General features: G+C 40.2%; 1 protein-coding gene across 3 annotated transcripts; it reads left to right on the plus strand.

The window, feature by feature from the left end:
• Positions 1-180: 180 nt before the first annotated feature.
• unc119a1 (unc-119 lipid binding chaperone a1) lies at positions 181-18,558 on the plus strand (the record flags this gene model as incomplete). Of its 3 annotated transcripts, none has more annotated exons than XM_083913667.1 (5): positions 181-304; positions 15,103-15,220; positions 15,838-15,921; positions 18,083-18,255; positions 18,446-18,558. In XM_083913667.1, the coding sequence occupies 5 exons, from the start codon at positions 181-183 to the stop codon at positions 18,556-18,558; spliced, it is 612 nt and encodes a 203-aa protein (XP_083769793.1). The 3 variants fall into 3 exon arrangements, with proteins under 3 accessions (XP_083769793.1, XP_083769791.1, XP_083769792.1); XM_083913665.1 differs by having other exon boundaries at positions 15,103-15,216; positions 15,828-15,921; XM_083913666.1 differs by having other exon boundaries at positions 15,103-15,216; positions 15,831-15,921.
• Positions 18,559-19,981: the final 1,423 nt, after the last annotated feature.

Below are 19,981 nucleotides of genomic sequence, written 5' to 3' on the forward strand. Positions count from 1 at the left end.
CACGGAGAATGAGTTATTCTTGTAGCAGCACAGAGCCTGTTTGCTGCACGGTGTATTAGCCAGCGCGCAACCAAAAGCTGCGACGCAACTAAATCGGCTCCTGCGGCGACGACGCCGAGAGCATCAGAAAGCCTTAGCTCCTGTCAGGTTGCGCACCGAAACAGCCCTCTTCAGTTGGACATGAAAGTGCAGCAAGGCTGCAACTCATCAGACATGGGGATCCCGGTTAGAACTGAAGAGGAATTGCGCGGAAATACCGTAATAACGCCCGATGATGTGCTCGGGCTGCAGAAGATCACCAAGAGTAAGTGACCCGCTCCTGTAACTGGCACGGTGCGAAGAGTAGTTCAAGCCTTACAGTTAGAGGAGATTAGTGCAAACCATCTGCTGTGGCGTCCTTCTTCATTGTGTATTTCCGTTTATTATACACAATAACACACTCCCTGCGTTCAATTACGGTTGTTATTGTCCGTCTCGAGGAACTACATACCATGGACAGCGACACAGCCGATGGAGCTCAGAGTCCATATGGTTTTAAATAAGACTTGACACTTTTAACCGGTGTGTGCCACAGTCAGTGAGCAGTTATAGATTAATATCATACCCAATGGCAATTGGATGTATTTACCATTTTGGATTGGACCTTAGATAAAGAAAACCGCACGTTGCCCCGTGTTACAGCTACTAACGTGTGTGACAGTAGGGGTTTGCATCTCTCTGAGTGTGCAGGCATCGAAAGAGAAAGAAGGTGAGTTACTATGTACTTCCTGGTGTGCTTCCCAAATCCTAATAAGACAAAAAAAAATCTGGCTCCTACTACATCCTCACCTCGAGACACCTGTGGCTCTGAGGTAACAGGTGGCCAGAGATGTGATCCAGTGATTATAGCTTGTCACAGACAGTAGTCAGCTGGAACAAATACAAGAGAATAATACTATCAGCCTGTTGTTCAACATATTATGGAAACTGTTTACAGATTATGTCATGGAAACAGGGAAGGGCAGACTGTGAAAGGTGGCTAATAGGCCTGGTTAGTTCACAAACTACCAACTTCTATTTCATGAGTACATACTACCACACACTGTCACCTGGATTACTTATTCTCTGAAATGATTGCTGACCATGATGTTGCTGTTTTGATTCAGTGTGAGATTGGGACTGAAATGAAAAGTTTTTGGAGGCGGCGTCGAATCAAGATACCCAGAGGCCGGGGAAGAATATAGTTCTTACAGAAAGTGATGTGATTAATCGAGTCTACTTCATAAGTATTATAATGAGCATGAAAGCTCATTCTTGACCTACATTTTAGTTTGACAGATAAAAAATAAGAAAATCTGTACTCAAGGTCTGATTACTTGCTTCATTTCTGGAGTCTCTCATCTCAAGGTCTTCATCAGCAAATGTGAGCAAACTCTCATTAGAGACTGGAAGAGGGGTTTAGCAGAAGACCTTGTGAAATGACTAATGATATTCTGAATTTTCCCTCTAACTCCTTACCTAAACCACCCACATTAGATCCCAAAAATTGTAAAAAAAATCTTGCATTTTTATTGTCGCTATAATTAACAGGATCGAACCCTGCTTTCACTTTGAATTGATTGATCAGGCTTTTAATGAACTGACAACACGAGACAAAAATAAACAATTTATTATTGATTCATAAAAGGTTAATTTGCATTTATTTTCATTAAATCATATTTATAGCAGTGATTGACGGTGAAGTCTGAAGTCAAGAATGAATTCCGCCAAAATATAGCAGTATAGTAAAAACCATCTTGTTTCCCCTCAGCAGAAAAGCAATTCTTAAAGCTCCGTCAGTGCAATTATAGTTAAATCACTCATGATGGTGCAGTAATCTCCGCTCTCCACCAGTGACGTGCGGTCAGGGGAGGCAGGTGAGGCTGTGCCTCCCCTGTCATCATGAGAGGAAAAAGAAACGAAATAATAAAATAACACAAGTATTAATATTTATCCTCTGGACTATGATTTTGGTGTGGTTCTTAAAGTATTTTGACCGTTTTTACAGTAAAAATGGCAGAAAATTCTGTATTTCCTATTTAAATAAACGGAGTCTCTTCGGAGACGAGAGGTGAGGCACGGACAGCCGAGCCTCCCTCCAGATTGCGCAATCACTCACAAACTGGATTGAGCGCGTGCCCTCTGCGCGTGCTTGTTCCCATTTCTGTTTATGTTTCCATTATGATGATTGAGGACACTTTTATGAAATAAAAGCATACGTCTTCTTTTCCATGGTGTTCAGTGATGTATTTTACGTATGTGTGTAATATTTACATCTTATTGATGTGACATAAATCCACAGGGGAAATGCTTGGCTTGAGGCAGGCAGTACCTCTGCCTCAAGGAAGGCGGCGATAGTGAGCAGCCTGATAGCCAGCAGGCAGATCACGGTGAACTCTGACCTGTGTGCATAAAGTAAACACAAGAAGTGTGCTGTGCGACGCTGTAGAGCTTAGCGACAAGCTGTCATTTCTCGCCCTGAAAATGGAGGATTTTATTTCTAAACTAAGACATTTTTCAAAGCTGGACTTTCAGTCAGTAAAGGAAAGATATACTGCAATATACAGTCATTTACAGTAAAGGTAAGATATGCTGCAATATATAGTCATTTACAGTAAAGGTCAGATATACTGCAATATACAGTTGCACTGGTGTTTTAAAATGGTTTTCAGCATCCTATTCTCTCCTCCTATCCTATTGGCATCCTACTGTATGTTTATAAATATGACTTGTGAGTCAGTGCCTCCCCAACCCCAACCCTCACTGCACGTCACTGCTCTCCACTGACATCTAAGTAATCTGGATTATGTCAGGAGGCCTGTGACGCGATACTGTACACCTAAGGTAATTAATAGCCTGAGAGCTGTTTGTTTATATTGTGGATATCAGATTAGACATAAAGTTAATGTTGTGCTGCCTAACCATTCATTTACCGGCTTTATACAGCTGGACATTGTAACAGAAAGAACCTCTCAACAGCGATATTTCTCTTCATTTGAACCCTAGCTGGATGATGTGTGGTTTTATACAAATGAAGTGATGTAGAATCGTCTTCCTTGTGTCCTGTTAAGTGATGATAGCGCAGAAATATTGTGCCGCATATTTCAGCTATCATTTTCTGCTGCAAGAGAATGAAAATCTCGGCAAGAGAAGAGAAAAATGCCTCACCCTGCGGTGTAAATGACTTTCCCAGTTGTGCTTTTGGGAGGTAAATGCCACCATTTTGGGGCAGCCCAGCTCCAGTCTGTCACAGCATTTCAGTGCTGATAAGGGAGGCACAGCGCCTCATTGTTACACAGGCGGAGAGAAGAAGAAATATAATCCAGGCAGCAGAGAAGCGCTGGTGCGATATGAAAAATTATCAGTTTACTGTTTACATGATGGATGATTTGTGATATGCAGGCAGGCAGACATAAAAAAGAAATACTGCTGTTACAGGAAAAATGGTTTGTTTATGACTGAAATCTTGTAATCTTTCAATATCAGGAATTATAGTAGTTATATCTTTTCATAATCAATATATATTTTGGAAGAAAACTCAGTACATTTCTGAAATTGTGATTTACTTTCCTCTCATCCCACATGTCTAATTGTGTTTCCATGTGAGTGCTCTGGAGTGAGCAGTCAGAGGGAGAATATCCTGTTGATAAAAAGTGAAAACATGGACTTGCTCTTGAGTCTTTCAATTTGACTGCAATAGTTTTTAAATGTGACGCATGAATTTAAACAGTTATACTCTTCGGTTGGATCTTAGTAACCTCAGAGCTCTGGATACCAGGCCTAACTCACAGTTAGCAGGGATTCAGCTGAAAAACAGCCCTGCGTTAAGCAACGCATGGGGGCTGTGTTGCTTTAACGCAGGGCTGTTTTTCATCTGACACGTTTAACGCTTTGCTGTGCGTTTATCAAGACTGCACAGCGATTTATAATACTGACAGACAGAATTGTACAACTTTTATTGTGGTGCCAAAGCCACATATTTAAGATACAATATGTAAAAAAGTATCCCCTACTGTTAGTAAACACACAGCGTTCAGTCGCCCCTCCTCTCCTCCCCAGCTTAATGGTCAGAGAAAGAGAGAGAGAGAGAGAGAGAGAGAGAGAGAGAGAGAGAGAGAGAGAGAGAGAGAGAGTGCAGCGATGGTCGAGCTAGACAGTGAGTGAAGAGAGTGAGCGCCATTCAGTGAGGACAATGCAGTGAATAAAATAGTATTTTCTGATTGTTTCATAGTGGTTACGTTCAAAGCACAAATAAACACATCATCATCATCTCGGCACAGCCCTGCTAGAAGGTTCCACACTGTCGGATTATGAGTGAATGCAGAGCTTCATCCTGTCTCTGTTTGTCTGTGTGTGTGTGTGTGTGTGTGTGTGTGTGTGTGTGTGTGTGTGTGTGTGTGTGTGTGTGTGTGTGTGTGTGTGTGTGTGTGTGTGTGTGTGTGTGTGTGTGTGTGTGTGTGTGTGTGTGTGTGTGTGTGTGTGTGTGTGTGTGTGTGTGTGTGTGTGTGTGCGTGTGTGTGCGTGTGTGTGCCCTGTGTCCCATGTGTCAGTTTGAGGGCTGCTCACCCTGCACTGCTGTTGACTGGAGGGGAAACCCCCACGCAGGGTGGGTGCCTCTTTACCCATAGCCAGAAACGTCCCTGTCTACATAAAAAAAAATTTAAATAAAAGAGAGAATCCAGGCAGAGGTCAGGATGTCTGCTCATACAGACGCCATCACACTCTTCTAGAGGGTCATCAGTGATGATTGAGAGGGACTGTTTTAGTTTATAAGTTGTTTTTTAGGATAATAGTACATATTGTACCTTTAACTTCAGATAAACTTTGATATATATTTTATTAAAATTACTTGACTTACATTGGAAGTGCATTAGAGGGATCTCTCAATGTCCAGAGTGAATGGGAGGATTACAGCATGCAAAACTCCGTTATAGTCTTTAAATATCACCTGAAAATAAGAATAGTTGTGTTTCCATTCCCTTGGAATGAGTCATTTATATCTACATACAGAGGAGACAGAGCATGTCCTCTCCTGTGTCGTCCACCATGTTTTTACAGTAGCTCAGAACGGACAAACCAAGCACTGACTCTAGTGAGGGCCATTTGCACTTTCATATCAGCCACCGTAGTTCTCCTACACGCTTGCAATCTGCAACCTTGCTGTGAGACTGTTACTGCTGTGTCTTTATACCTGCCACACGAAGGTGAAAGGCCTGCTCACTAATGGTGCACACTTTGCTTTTCAAAGGCATTCATGGTGTGAATTGTACATATGAAAAGTGAAGGAAGTAGTTGTATGTAAAGTGGAAAAAGAGAGCTTGGGAGAGAAGTTTGAATCCTGCCACCTCCTGGGTGAAGTGGACGCGCTTGTTGGATTGTACATTTAGAAAGTTACCTGAAGAAGAAGAAAATAAAAACAAAATTGAAATCCTTATGTAATGGGGTGCAGGAGCTCCACGCCACTAGATCCTGTGTTGCACTGCGTCTATTTTGACTCCAAAAAGAAACTACATTGATGTGTAATTTTGCCTCGTCCAAATGATTCACTATGAAAAGCCTGGTTCCTTTTTACACTAATGGGTGATCAATTATTTGGCCTTAATAAGTCTGGGACACAGAGCAGTGCTTTATCTGCGCTGGGTGGGATTTCCACTCTGTGATGTCTGCCAACACAATGGATACAGCTTTAATTAAAATTGATTGGTGCAGCCGGTTCTTAATCTCCTGTGCACAGCTGTCACAAGGTTACTCTTTCAGAGTGATTTGACATGGAGATGTGTCTGCTCTCACCCTTTGAATTGGGCAGTTGTTGCCAAACTCAGGATCATATTAACTCAATATTAGAAATGCTATCACATTCGAGGTGCATTATGTAAGATTGTACTGTCCCATAGAGCGTCATAGGGTTATTGATTAGTACCAATAACTCAGTGATCACTGGCTGGTGCGGATATTTCTGGCAGAAGCTCTGTGTTAAAGGCCCACACTTTCATCTGTGTGCATTTCAGATTTCAATTGAAGAAACAGTAAAATGTGCAGTCAACATATCTACAGGGGCCAAAAGCATTTTTTTCACAATGTTCCCATGATTCCCATTAAATAGATCTTCTTTCACATGATAACTACAGAGTGTCAGCCCACAGGCATTCCTCAGCAACATAATTATGATCCAAGCTTAACACTGTTGACTAATTTAAAAGAAAATACAGTTTTTCTGGTTGCATATATCTGGGAGTTATGGCCACATCAGCCAAAGAGTGATTTCTTTTTCCTTCTGTTTTATTTGAAGAATATTTGGAGTCCCCAGAAGAGATAAGATTATCCAGACTAAACGTGCGTCAAACAATCCTATATCATATTCTATTCATGAAGGCCTATGATACGGTAGTTTAACCTTGTTCTCTATTTTTGCTGTAGAGCTGGGAACTCATATTATATTGTATTGACCCTAACAATAACAATATCCCTACAGGGGAAAATGTATACAAATAACCTTTGTTGTTATGAATGAAATTATCAGAAAAAATGTATATAAGCAAAGGGAGAAATTAGAGCAACTAAGTTGCTGTAGTTGCTTCCAATAACCTGTTGTACAAAAGGGTTGCAAGTGGAAGCTCACATGAAAAGGCAATGATAGCTTAAATCACACACTCACATGTGTTTGAGGGTTGACTTCTGCATGTGATTATATTGAAAAGGGAATTTTAATCACATACATATTTCCAAATTTACTGTATTTAATTGTTTTTACAGGGTTGATGCTCTATTTCCTCTCTAAACCCTTTTATTCGCCTCTTAGAACTTCCTGTGAACAAACTGTCTGCAAGGCTTTTTCCCTTTTTAGATCATTAGACTCCCTTCAACTTCCTCTCACAGCTAAATAAATGGTTGGTCAGTGTGTGTGTGTGTGTGTGTGTGTGTGTGTGTGTGTGTGTGTTTGTGTTTGTGTGTGTGTGTGTGTGTGTGTGTGTGTGTGTGTGTGTGTGTGTGTGTGTGTGTGTGTGTGTGTGTGTGTGTGTGTGTGTGTGTGTGTTGTGTTTGTGTTTGTGTGTGTGTGTGTGTGTGTGTGTGTGTGTGTGTGTGTGTGTGTGTGTGTGTGTGTGTGTGTGTGTGTGTGTGTGTGTGTGTGTTTGTGTGGAGACAGAGGTTGGATCATACTCATGAAGTGCTGTAATTTGGTTCACCTGAAGAAAAAACACTTAGCACTTAGCGGTGAGCTACTGATATATTCATGGTGTGCTGCACAGTGCTGCGTGTGTTATCTGATGATTAAAGCCGCTTGGTATGCAAAGTCTTTATTCACAATTTTTCCACTGATTTAACAAAGATTTGGGAAAATATGCGTAATATTTGTTTTACAATGCTACAGAGGGAAACAGCTAACTAACAAAATCTGCCTGCCAGAACCTCTAAAACTCACAAATAAACATGTTACATGTCATTTAACATCGGTGAGCTTTTACCTTCAGACAGAGCCGGCTGTTTCTCTCAGTATCCAGTCTTTTTGTTAAGCCAAGATAACAGTTTTTTGGCTGTAGCTTCATATCTACTGTACAGACATGAAAGCGCGGTATATACCTACTCAGTGTTCGAATGACACTGTGGCTTTTGAGTGAGCCTTATTTTTCGCATGTGGGGTGGGAGGACATGAACATGCATACATGAATGCACCCACCTTTACGTGAAAAGTATGCTATCAATACTTTTTTATTCATACAGAGAAATATTTAGCCTGGGGGCAACAAAGAAACAGAATATAATATTATTTTAGATAAAATATTATTTATGATATACGGTATATATATTATTGCCCTCCACCAAGAAACAATAAAAATGCCAATGCACATTGGACAGGCAATGGTTTGTGTCCCATGATAATTATGAACATTCACGCAGCCTCAAATATTGGTCAAGATAACTTTACTTATTACAGGAACCTAAACAGAAAAATGTACATTTCTACAGAAAAAAACTGTTTTAATTACATTTCAATTCAATTTACAGCTACCCCCTAAGTTTTTAAATGAGGCTTTCTGGTGAGCTTCCCCATATCTCGAACTCTGGATCTACAACCCTTTGTTTGTTTTTGGGGTTCAGTGTCTTTCTCACCCATGGCACTTATTTATCCACATAAAACCCTCTCACAGAAGATTTTCAACTCGGTGAGGTAGGCCGTAGATAAGAGGAAAGAGCCTCATCTGCATTCAGCTGCTCAGAATGCAACCTTTGCATGAACCTCAACGTTCGCCAGTTTGCCCACAGGTGCTGTTAACCAAGAAACATGTAACAACCTGCCACACACAGGTGCACCGTACATCATGATGTGAACATCAAGGTGTAATGCTAATGTCACCGGCTGCCTCTGGCTATGGATTATTGTAACGTGAAGACAAGTAAACATGCCTGCATTGTTTTTCCTCATGTTCTGGGATTCATTCAAGAGACGGTCTCTGCATTGATTTCAAACCACAGGGTCAAATGGAAAGAATAAGGCATGTCAAGTCAATCCCTGTGGCTGAAAGTCTGTAACTCCGGGCTAATCTTGTGGATTAAGGAGCTATAAATGGCAGCTCGTTTGTTCTTTATGAATGCCACTTTAGTGTCAGACAGGCTCTGTGTATCCGAACACAGGAAACACAGCACGACTCAAGACTTGGTGCTAATTTTACTCCCTTCAATGGGGCTGCTGCCAGAGGGATCTTTTCAGGACTGTATTGACTTCCTATTCCAGTCGAGTGAAAATAAATATGTTTAATAAGAACCTGCTGTCGGGTCTATGACTAATGTGTTTTAGCATAGATGAGAACCCACATAGTAAAAACCTTTTTCAGGCTAAAAGCATGAAATAAGATACATGGAAATCACGATAAGATGAATGTGGAAACATCAGTATACAATTATGGCACATCGGATGTGCTGAGAGTTAACGACATGTTTCCCCACGGGGACAATAAAACATATTGTTATTTATCGTGTCATATTATAATTGAAGTCCCAGTGTTCTGCACATCCTGATTCCTTCTCTGCTTCAAACTTGTGAAATCAGGCAAAAGGAGGCCCTCAGTCTGCAGGAGGCCTCAGGTATACCTTCAGCAGACCTGAAACCTTTCATTTGCATGCCCCCGATGCCTAACCTCAGATACTCTGCTTTGATTCGCTGCTGTACCTTGTTGTTGCAGAGCAGCCAGGTGGATGAGGGGAAGGAAAAAGAGGCTAATCGAGCTGGCTGACTATCAGAAGGAGCGTTGCTAGGTGACGGTGTTGAAGGAAGTGAAGTGGAGCACTTTGCGTGTGTGTGTGTGTGTGTGTGTGCGTGTGTGTGTGTGCGTGTGTGTAAAAGACAGAAGGAAGAAAGAAGTGAGGTATGAACGTCATGGTTTGAAAGACAAAGTGATTAATGCAGTAGGGGAAATAGTAAAACGGTTTTCTTACAAGACGTTAAAGTTTTACATTATTATATCAATTTCAATTGTTTGCTTGGATAATTTCCTTCCAACATTATCATTTCCTATTAGAAAACAATGACTGCAGTAAGGTTTTCCTCTTTTACAACAATGCTTGGACTACTTGTGTTGGAGCCAGAGCAAATTCTTTAAGGATTAGTTCAACATTTTGGTAAATTTTCTTAAATTCTCGCAGAGATTTGGATGATAAGATGGTAAACGGATTGTAATGCGTTTTTAGTCTTCCAACCACAAAAGGCACTTTTACGTTTGCTTCATTCACTCATACTCTGACGGCAGAGGCTGCCATGCAAGGTGCCATCTGCTCATCAAGATCTAATCATTCAGACACACATATACACAGCCTTTGGGAGCAATTTGGGGTTTGAGCCACCGCTCTTCCGATTAGTAGACAACCTGCTCCACCTCCTGAGCCACAGCCGCACTTGCCCCACTTGTGTAACTGTATGATAAATATGCAGCTGGTTAGCTTAGCTTAGCATAGTAACTGGAAGCTCAGTTAATAGGAAACAAAATCGGCCTGCGACCATCACAAGCTCACTAATTTGCCTAAAATTGGAAATGTATGTAATGTAATGTTCCTGAATATTCCCAGATGCAAGCCTAGACATCTGTTATTGTTGTGAAACAAGGCCCTGGTTCATCGTAGAAAATACTGTGACTAACTGCAGTCTGTAAGAGGCTATCATCACAGACGCACTCACGATGTTTTACAATTTTATTCCTCAAATATGCAGTCTCCCTTTTCTCTGTATCCTCCGTCTCTATGTTTCTTTCTCTCTCTATCTCTACCCCCTCTCTGTCTCTCACAACCTGAAAATGATTCTCATCGTTCATCGTGTGTATTCTGCTCCTCTTCCTCCACAGCTCACACTTCACGTTGCTGTCACTAAGCAGCAAACATCTGAATAAAATGTATTACTACTCTTGCAAACCCCTAAATGTCAGAGCAGTGCATCGTCATCTGGGCTCCGAAATCAGAGTGGTGTACTCTTGTTCAACTGTGGGAGTGACATGGTTATGTGTGAATCCAGCCCCAACGACAGCGATTCCCTGGTTGATGCAATACAGAAGGGCCAAAAATTGCAGTTCTCCGAGTGGCCACTAGAGCCAGGTTCCTAATAGGGAAGTTTCTCATTGACCCCGACGTTAAATAGATGTTTTTCACACCATAATTAAACATATTAAAGGCCTGGTACAAAAGTCTGTATGTTTAGGTCCTATCTCCATGACAACACTGAGGGGAGTGAATTTTTTTTGTACCAGGCTAGTTTTTATTTTATTGGGGGTATGGATAATGTATGAATAATTAGGGGCGCAGCCTCTTTAGTTCACCTCAGAGGTACAGTATAGCCAGGATGCATCTCCCTCCCCCCAACGTCACATCAGTACTTTTTTTGGTCAGAGGAAATGAGGCGGAGTCAAAGTCTGACAAGATGGCGACTCCTGTAGGCGAGGATGATTGGATCAAGTTGAGAGAACGGACATCTACGTAGAGGCCGTGTCCATTTTTTAAACAGTCTATGGCGTGAATATGTGCAGTAGACTGGGTAAAAGTGATTTCACTGCCTGAGCTATCAGATGAAATGCTCCATCTGTCTTTTTTCAGCAGGTTCTGGCAAGAAGCCATCTCTGATTCACAAAATTCATCTGCCCACAACGAGAGCTGCTCAATAACAGCTGCACATGATGCATTCAAGTACTCCGCTAAAAGACTCTCAAACAGGGCATTTTTTGTCAGAAATGATCAGTCTAGTGGATGACACATATTTTACCCTTTAGACACTCTTTCCCTCGCTCTTTGCTATGAGGGAAAATAGAGATTTATTTTTACCAGGCACCTAATTGCTGTATGTTTTATGTACCTATGTTTTGGTCTTAGATCGTCAAGATTTCTTGAGTCGATTTGTAATTTTTTTTATGCTTTTTTAAAAAATGCTGAATGACTTATGAGCACATAGGGACGAGAAACTAAGATTTACAGATCTGTCAATTAAATAAACAAATCAGTTACTCAACAAAATCGTATGAGTGTTGTTAGCCTACTAAGTATTTCTTTAATCGAGACAGCACTGTTATTGATATTATAGTATTGACCATAGTTTGGGAGATAAACATTGATATTTTTAGAAGGTATTTAAAAAAAATAAGAGCAATAGAAAAGTAATTAGTATTATCGTCCTGATGCATTTTTTGTCTATTCAGCAAAAACAGACTTCATTCGTACATTCAGTTTTACTAAGAAAAGTGATGCACAGTCATTTGTGTATTCCACATATTTATTTCGTGTGTAGCGAGTCCTCACAGCGGCCCTTTGCTGCATGTTATCCCTCTCTCTCTTCCACATTTTCAGTCTTCAGCTCTACTAATAAATAAAGGAATAAAAATCAGAAAAAAAAATCTTTTCATTCATTCATTCATCTTCAACCGCTTATCCCGGGGTCGGGGTCGCGGGGTGGCTGGAGCCGATCCCAGCTGACATCGAGCGTGAGGCGGGGTACACCCTTGAATAAAAAAAATTAAATAAACTTTAAACTCAATCAACACATTACTGATTCAAATTTGTAACATCCAACTGATGTTATGGATACTTTACAAATCCTATTCATTAACCCTTTAATTGCATTCAATATACACATTGATAACAAGTTATTCACAGTCAGCAGTATCACACACAGACAAACATCAATATAACATATTACATAAATCCTCCAATTACAAAAGCTAGTTTGGATTAACCTCAGCAGGCTGAAACTATCAGTCACTCGGCTTACGACCAAGTGTTTGTGTACAATACATACAAAAATATTTCTACGTATAAATCATGTTATATATGCATATATTTTTTAATCGGAGTGGTGAAGAAACAGTATCATTTTAATCACACAGTATTATATAACAGTGTTTGGTCCAGCTGATGATGTTTAAAGCTTGTCTTCGAGTCAAGATGATTTGAATTCCTCTCAGACTAACTCTCTACATTGATTGGCCTCAGGCCACGTGTATGCAAGCGCTCCATAAAAACTGTGTGAAAGTGTTTACTTTCTGCTGCTTTATAAGAAAAGCAATCTGAGACTAACAGTAGACTTATAGTAATATTCTCAGAGCAGATAAGCGCCTCACATCAAATGAACTGGCACTAGAGGGCACTGCATCAAACAGCAGCTCTCTAACCCTCTTACTGCACTTTGGAGAGCTATATAAAGAATTTTTTGAGCAGCTTTACATGGAAACGTCTTGACCAGCCTTGTGATGTTCACCATGGCAACACTCCACTCATTTCTACAGTGTGTAAACAAGAAATCCTCTAGTCATCCAATGCATTCTGCAATGCATGTGCCGAGATACATACATGCATTCAAAGGTGCACATGTATTTTCTGCACACATGCATGCATATGTAAAATACTTCATGCAATGCTACAATTCTTCCCATCAGCATTTACAGCTATCTACCAGTTTACAGTTAGGTCTAATTGCAAGGAAATTATGATTACACAAGTCAAGAAGATGACATAACGTTCTTCACTTAGATTTAAAGGGTTATACATTAAAGTGTTTTAAAATGTTCAAAAGCCTTTAGTTATATGCCTTGTGTAGCTGTTTCTAAGCTATTTCTTGTATGGTGTATTGTCGAATTCATAAAAGCATCAGTGGTTTGTATAGACATGATTTATACCTGTAACCAGTATGAACCACATGAAGACCTCTGATGGATGATGTGATGTGATGAGGAGGAATCTGACATTTAGACACTACTATTAGTGCCGCTAATAGGCTTAAAGCTGAAATATGTATTTTGTTTTTTTTTCCCATTAACATATCGCAAGATCCATCTGTGTGGTGAAGTATGAAACCAAATACTAAAGCTTTAAATACTGCACACTCCACATAAACCCCGGGGGGAAACTATTTAAAATGTTATTGCATTTAATTTATGTAATTAGTCAATGGCATTTTGTCTACAATAACTGTGATGTCATAACTTAAGATAGACACCAGATGTTGTGTTATCTTTGAGTTTTGACATAAAAAAAATTGCAAATTGCAGCTTTAAATAATCATAGTGTCACCACGTGAAATCGGCAATATTCAAAACAGCTTTACATCAGTGTTCAAAACATGTAATCTATTTTAAAAAATAAGTTTTAAATAGTCCTGTTTCACAAGAACGACATTTTTAGACAAGGTGTCAGGTACGGTGTACCGTACTGTAAGAAAGGCTCTATAAATATCTTCAAGCAGGTGGCTAAAGCCTGAGTGGCCCATCTGCTCTCTAACTCTCAGAAATAGTAGAGGATTTAGCAGTGTGAGTTTGTGTATGTGCAGACACATACACAGATACACAGATGCTTTCATGTGTGTGTTTATCTTATTTTAACCTCCATTGTTGCCCCCCTTACTGTCTTTTTAAATGTGCTTCATGAAGTCAGCAGTAAGAAAGACCATTCTTATGCAACATAGACTACTAATTATAACTGCCCTTACCATAACCCTAATGAGATAGTATGTGCGTGCGTGTGTGTGTGTGTGTGTGTGTGTGTGTGAGAGAGAGAGAGAGAGAGAGAGAGAGAGAGAGAGAGAGAGAGAGAGAGAGAGAGAGAGAGAGAGAGAGAGAGAGAGAGAGAGAGAGAGAGAGAGAGAGAGAGAGAGAGAGAGAGAGACATTCCCCTCCCAAGCAGCCGATCCATGTGATGGTAAAACACAATAAGCCTCTTAGGGTTAATCCTGACCCGTTGGGAGGGGAGTGTCGCACACACTCACTCACACACACACACTCACTCACAAACACACACACACACACACACACACACACACACGCACCACGGCTCTGAAATATCAGCAGTCTAAATATGCTGTGCATTGATTAGTCTGGCTTACTGGATAGCGGGTATAAAGCTGTGTGTGCCGGATATCACACCCCTTTAGCTATCTTTACTATTTTTCCTTGATACAGAGGTAGATATTTAGATCATACTCTAGTTTGGTTTGGCAATGCAAGACTCTGTATTGATAAATCGGTGCTGTCCGGCGTGCTGAAGAAGCAGATGGATTTGTGATCGCAGGTGAATGCCCCCCCTGTTAAAAATGAGCAAATCACCTACTGTATATGAGCTATCGTTTCATTAAAGCTTCATTCTGAACATTTCTCTCATGTAAAAAAAGTGATTTAAAGATCTAAGAAGATTTAAAATACTTGGTAAGAAGGTGAGAGAACAGTGTTTAGCGTCGGCAGACAGGAAGCCGACTAACCAGTGAATAAGTGAATGTTGTTTAATGAGGTGCTTTGTATTCAAAAACTTCCAGGCTTGTTCCTGCTCCTTTCTTTTCTACTTAATCCCATTGTGTTCCAGTTTTCTTAAGGAGGAAGCACAACAGAGAGACACACTTTGACACTGAATCACAGAGAAACCGGGCATGCACATATTTGGATGATGATGTATTTCTGTTCATCCTGCAAGAGGAATCCCTTTTTTTTGTTTTTATATTCAAATTGAGGATCTAAGGGTAGAAGGTGTCGTACGTTGAATGGGTTGTAAAGCAAATGTGTGAATTGTAATTTTTGGCTAAAGCAGTTGTAGTAGTATGTGGATGAGAATACAGTCTTTTCTCTCTTTCAGATTATCTTTGTTCTCCAGAAGAAAATGTCCACATGATCGACTTCACCAGGTTTAAGATCCGTGACATGGAAACAGGGACGGTCCTGTTTGAGATTACTAAACCTCCAACACCAGGTCAGTTTGTCATACATCCTCCACAGTGGATTGAGCATCAAAACCGGAGAAAAGTGTTGTCGTTTCACAAAATTATATCAAAACATCCGCTCACAATCTCTCACACAACTCTTGCAGTATAATCCAGGTCTCGCTTATCCCTCGTATGCTTAGTATTACTTTCCACAGGGTTCGTATAGGTGCTTGAAATCCTTGAAAATGCTTGAATTTTAATGCTGCGCTTTTAAGGTTTGATGCTTTATATATATATTTATATATGCAATAGCTATAGAATAGAAATATAATTTAATTTCATATCCTTCTGGTATTACAAAACAATTTTAGTTGTTCCATCTCTTTTAATGTGATTTTAATGGGGAAAAAAGTGAAATAATCATTTTCAATATCTACAGTATTTATTTGTAGAAATATGTATTTTACCACAACTTTAAGGTGCTGGAAAAGCTTGAAAATAGACCTTGAAAGTGCTTGGAAAAAGCTTTACGAACCCTGTTTCCAAACACTTCATTAAAACCTATTTACAGCACTCCACTACTCAGAGTCTGGAGTTGTTTGTGTGTTTGTATGTGAGCTGTTAGTTCTTCTCACTTGTTTTGTTAAAATCTCTTTAGCAGGAGACAGAAAGCACTGTGACCCCAACGCTGGCCGTTTTGTCCGATACCAGTTCACTCCAGCCTTCCTGCAGTTGCGGCAGGTCGGAGCCACGTAAGTTAATGTTCAGTGTTTATTTAAGAGAGAGAAAATAAATCTGAATTATGCAATAATGTGCGGTCAACCCTACTGCACTAACAGAAGACACATACCGGATGTGGGAGGTGTGTGGGCGTCAGTGTGGGACGGCAGGCCGACGACCATAAGTGTGAACATACAGAGCAGACAGTAAGCCCACCTGCTGAGTCAGGCACCAGATAGCTGTCAGTGCTCCTGAGTGGCGCTCATCATCAGACTCCTACTTTGTGACTAATTTCAACCCAACAACTGACTCATAAGCTAGGCTTAATGAAAAAAGCTCAATGAACATTAGATACAATGTGTTTTTTCTTATGTTTGTCTTTAGTTTCATAGTTTTGGCCTTCATTCTTACCTGTAATAACAACATTGCATTGTTAAAGTTACAATAATTGCTTAGATCTGGCAACCACGCAACATCACTTAAATGCTGTCATCTATCAAACAGGTTGTAAACAAACTGCAGGTTAGTGAGACATAATTTTATTTGCAGGGCTGGTGCAGGTGATGTAGTATAAAACGCGCCAAATCTGTATGTGGATGAGGTGGATGGATGGGTCAAATGAACACAGCACTCTCACCCAGAGGCCCACGGTCATTATTTTAACTTACTTTACGTTACATACTTCAGGAACACCACCTATGTAAATTACGCAACACAACAAAGATACTTATTTTACCCTAAATCACAATCTTTTCCTCATCCGAACCAAGTAGTTCTGTTGCCTAAACAGGTTCCCAAGCGTAGGTGTCGTGGCTGAAGCAGGCAGGTGGACCCAAACGCAGAAAACATTACCAGGCAAGAGACCAGAACTAAAGAATGAACTGTTTGATTCCCAAAAACAGGGAATACAAACCATAAACACTGGGAAAATACTGAATGAACCCTAGGAGCTCAGATACAGCTTTAAACACAGATAATTTTAATAATAATATTAATAATAATACATTTTATTCATAGGCGCCTTTCTAAGCACTCAAGAACACCATACATTTGTTAAAAACAGTGCAACACAAACAATAATAAAAATGGGGAGTAAACAAAATGATCAAATCAGGTTAAAGTAACACCAACAGTGAAAATAAGATCAAAGGGAAAAGGCAGCGAGACTGTGGATGGACTTAGGGGCGGTAGAGGCGGTTAATGTTGCGTAGGTGAAAATAAGCAGACCGAGTAATGTTTTTGATATGAGAGTGAAAAGATACTACTGAGTACTGTCGAGGATGACACCCAGACTCTTGTGGGGAGGGGGAGACGGTGGAGTTTTGGATAGTGTTGATTTGGAACCTCGGTTTTTTCACTGTTTAGTTTGAGAAAATTGGAAGAGAACCAGGATTTTATCTCTGTTAGGCAGTCAGCAAGGGATGAGGGTGGGAGGGTGGAGGTGGGTTTACCGGAGAGTTAGAGTTGGGTGTCATCCGCATAATAGTGAAAACTGATGTTGTACTCACGGAAGATATTGCCGAGGGGAAGAAGGTGATGATGAAAAGGAGGGGCCCCAGGACAGAGCCCTGGGGCACACCTGAAGTGAAGGGGGAATGCTGGGATGTGAAGGATTTGAGTTGGATAAACAGAGTGCGGCCTGAGAGGTAGGATCTGAACCAGTTTAGTGGAGTGTGGGTGATGCCGATTGAGGGGGGGTGGGTGGCTGATGGTATCAAAGGCCGCACTCAGGCAGAGGAGGATGAGGATAGTGAGTAGACCAGAATCAGCTGCCATGAGGAGGTCATTGGTGATTTTTACAACTGCAGTTTCGGTACTGTGGAGGGGACGTAAACCAGACTGGAACTGTTCTTACAGGTTGTTAAGTGATAAGTGAGAGTAGAGACTATTTTCTCGAGGATTTTGGAAATGAAGGGCAGATTTGAAATAGGACGGAAATTATTGTAGTTGGTAGGATCTGCACCAGGTTTTTTCAGGATTGGGGTTATTGCAGCGGTTTTGAATGATATAGGAACAGTTCCAGTGCTAATATAGTTATTTTAGTAGGTTTAATGTTATAACTGGTAAATTAGGGTCAAAACTATAAAAATATGGCTCTATTTGAAATAAACTGGAACAAACTGACCTTGTAGTCCCCAAAGCTTGTGTTTTTCATTTGCTTGGTAAATTAATTTCCTCCCTGTGTTTCTGCAGAGTGGAGTTCACAGTGGGAGACACACCCATCAACAACTTCCGCATGATCGAGAGACACTACTTCCGAGATCAGCTGCTCAAGAGCTTTGATTTTGAGTTTGGCTTCTGCATGCCCAGCAGCAAGAACACGTGCGAGCACATCTACGAGTTCCCTGCGCTGTCCGAGGACATCAGTGAGTGTCACATGCACAATACGGCAACACAAACAAACACACACACACACACAGAGAGACACGCACACACACACACAGACACACACAGACACACACACACCCACGTGACCACACACAGAAACATTGATCAGATCCAACAGGATCTAATGATACAAAATCCTGAGTTCTCAGTGTTTCTTTTCTGTCTCAGTGCGTGAGATGATCCTGCACCCTTACGAGACGCAGTCGGACAGCTTCTACTTTGTGGACAACAAGCTGGTGATGCACAACAAGGCGGACTATTCCTACAGTGGGGGGCCATAGGAAGACAAGCCTCCACCCCTCACTCCTCCCTGCTCTAGACATTTTCCATGACATGTACCACTTCAGGACCATAAACAGATGAACCAATGGACAATTGACTGGCATTAAACACTCTTTTCTCACTCATGTTAACTCCATAAATTTCCATTCAGGTATTCAGCTGCCAGACCAATAGTTTTGTCCCTTTGCGTCTTTGCAGGAACATTGAATTCTGCCAGTTTGATCATCAGTTTGCATCAGAGTGTGTGAGTGAGTGTGTGGGCAGCAAACACATGCAGTGTCTGTACATACTGTGGATTTCAGTCTGAATATGTGGGTTCCACTTGATCATCAGGAAGACGTTGATTCATTTCCATTTTGTGTGTTTTGATAGCTGTTAATATGAAGAAAAAAGAGTCAGAAACACACTATGAGACATAGAGAGAGAAGTTATCCTAAAAGAGTTGAATAATAATGAATTCATTCAGATGTACATTTATATAGTTTGTATAGGAAGCTCATTACATTTTTACTCCTGAAGTTTCTTAAATTTCTAGTAGCACACATCTGAATGATTCATTCCGTCATCGTTCATTTGAACGACAAACAGAAATGTGTACTTTTTGTTGTATGTTTTCATGTAGTACTACTACTTCAGGAGTATTTTTTAAATAAATAGCCACTTTGAAGTGTCAGAAAACCTATATCATCCCAATTTTGATATCCAGTACGTTCTCTGTAGTACTGAACACTGTGTATACTTAAACGATGATAAATGTTTTAAGTGAAACATGAAAAAGTATGTAAAGATTTGACAGCGGAAATTCCATCACTGCAATAAATATGGGATTTTTTCGAAATCTTGACATCTATTGGGGGTTTTTTTGTTTTCACAAAAGATGAAACTGAACAAAGGAAGTAAACAGGAATGGTAAAAATCATGTTAAGCAGACGACAGATTATCAAAACACTTGAAGCTTACAAAGAATCTGAATCAGTTCAAAACAGGAGACTAAAAGAAACAAAAACCAAGTATATATAATCAACTATAATGTTAATGTTATAGTTCATAATTACATCTCTTTTGCCAGCCATTTATTGGTGGGATAGACAAAAGATTTATTCCAAAATGACAATGTTACTTGATTATAATCTGTATCTTCTCAAATAGTATTATTGGTTTTCAGACAGAGTGCTGGATATTTAACATATTAAAGACTAAAGATCCCTTCCAGACATGTTTTAAGACAAAAAAAATAGACTAAGACAACAAGAGTTAACAATTACTCAATTCAGATTTACTTAAAAATAACATTATTCAATCAGTTCAAGACAACACTTTACATAAACAGTTATTGAAACTACCTGAAGTGCTAAAATAATGCATGTAAATAAAGTTTGTGGGTGGTCTATATCATGTTTTCCCTCAGGCTACTTATTGTAG

The sequence above is a fragment of the Echiichthys vipera genome (genome assembly GCF_963691815.1).
Source record: "Echiichthys vipera genome assembly, chromosome: 5".
NCBI classification, from domain to species: domain Eukaryota; kingdom Metazoa; phylum Chordata; class Actinopteri; order Perciformes; family Trachinidae; genus Echiichthys; species Echiichthys vipera.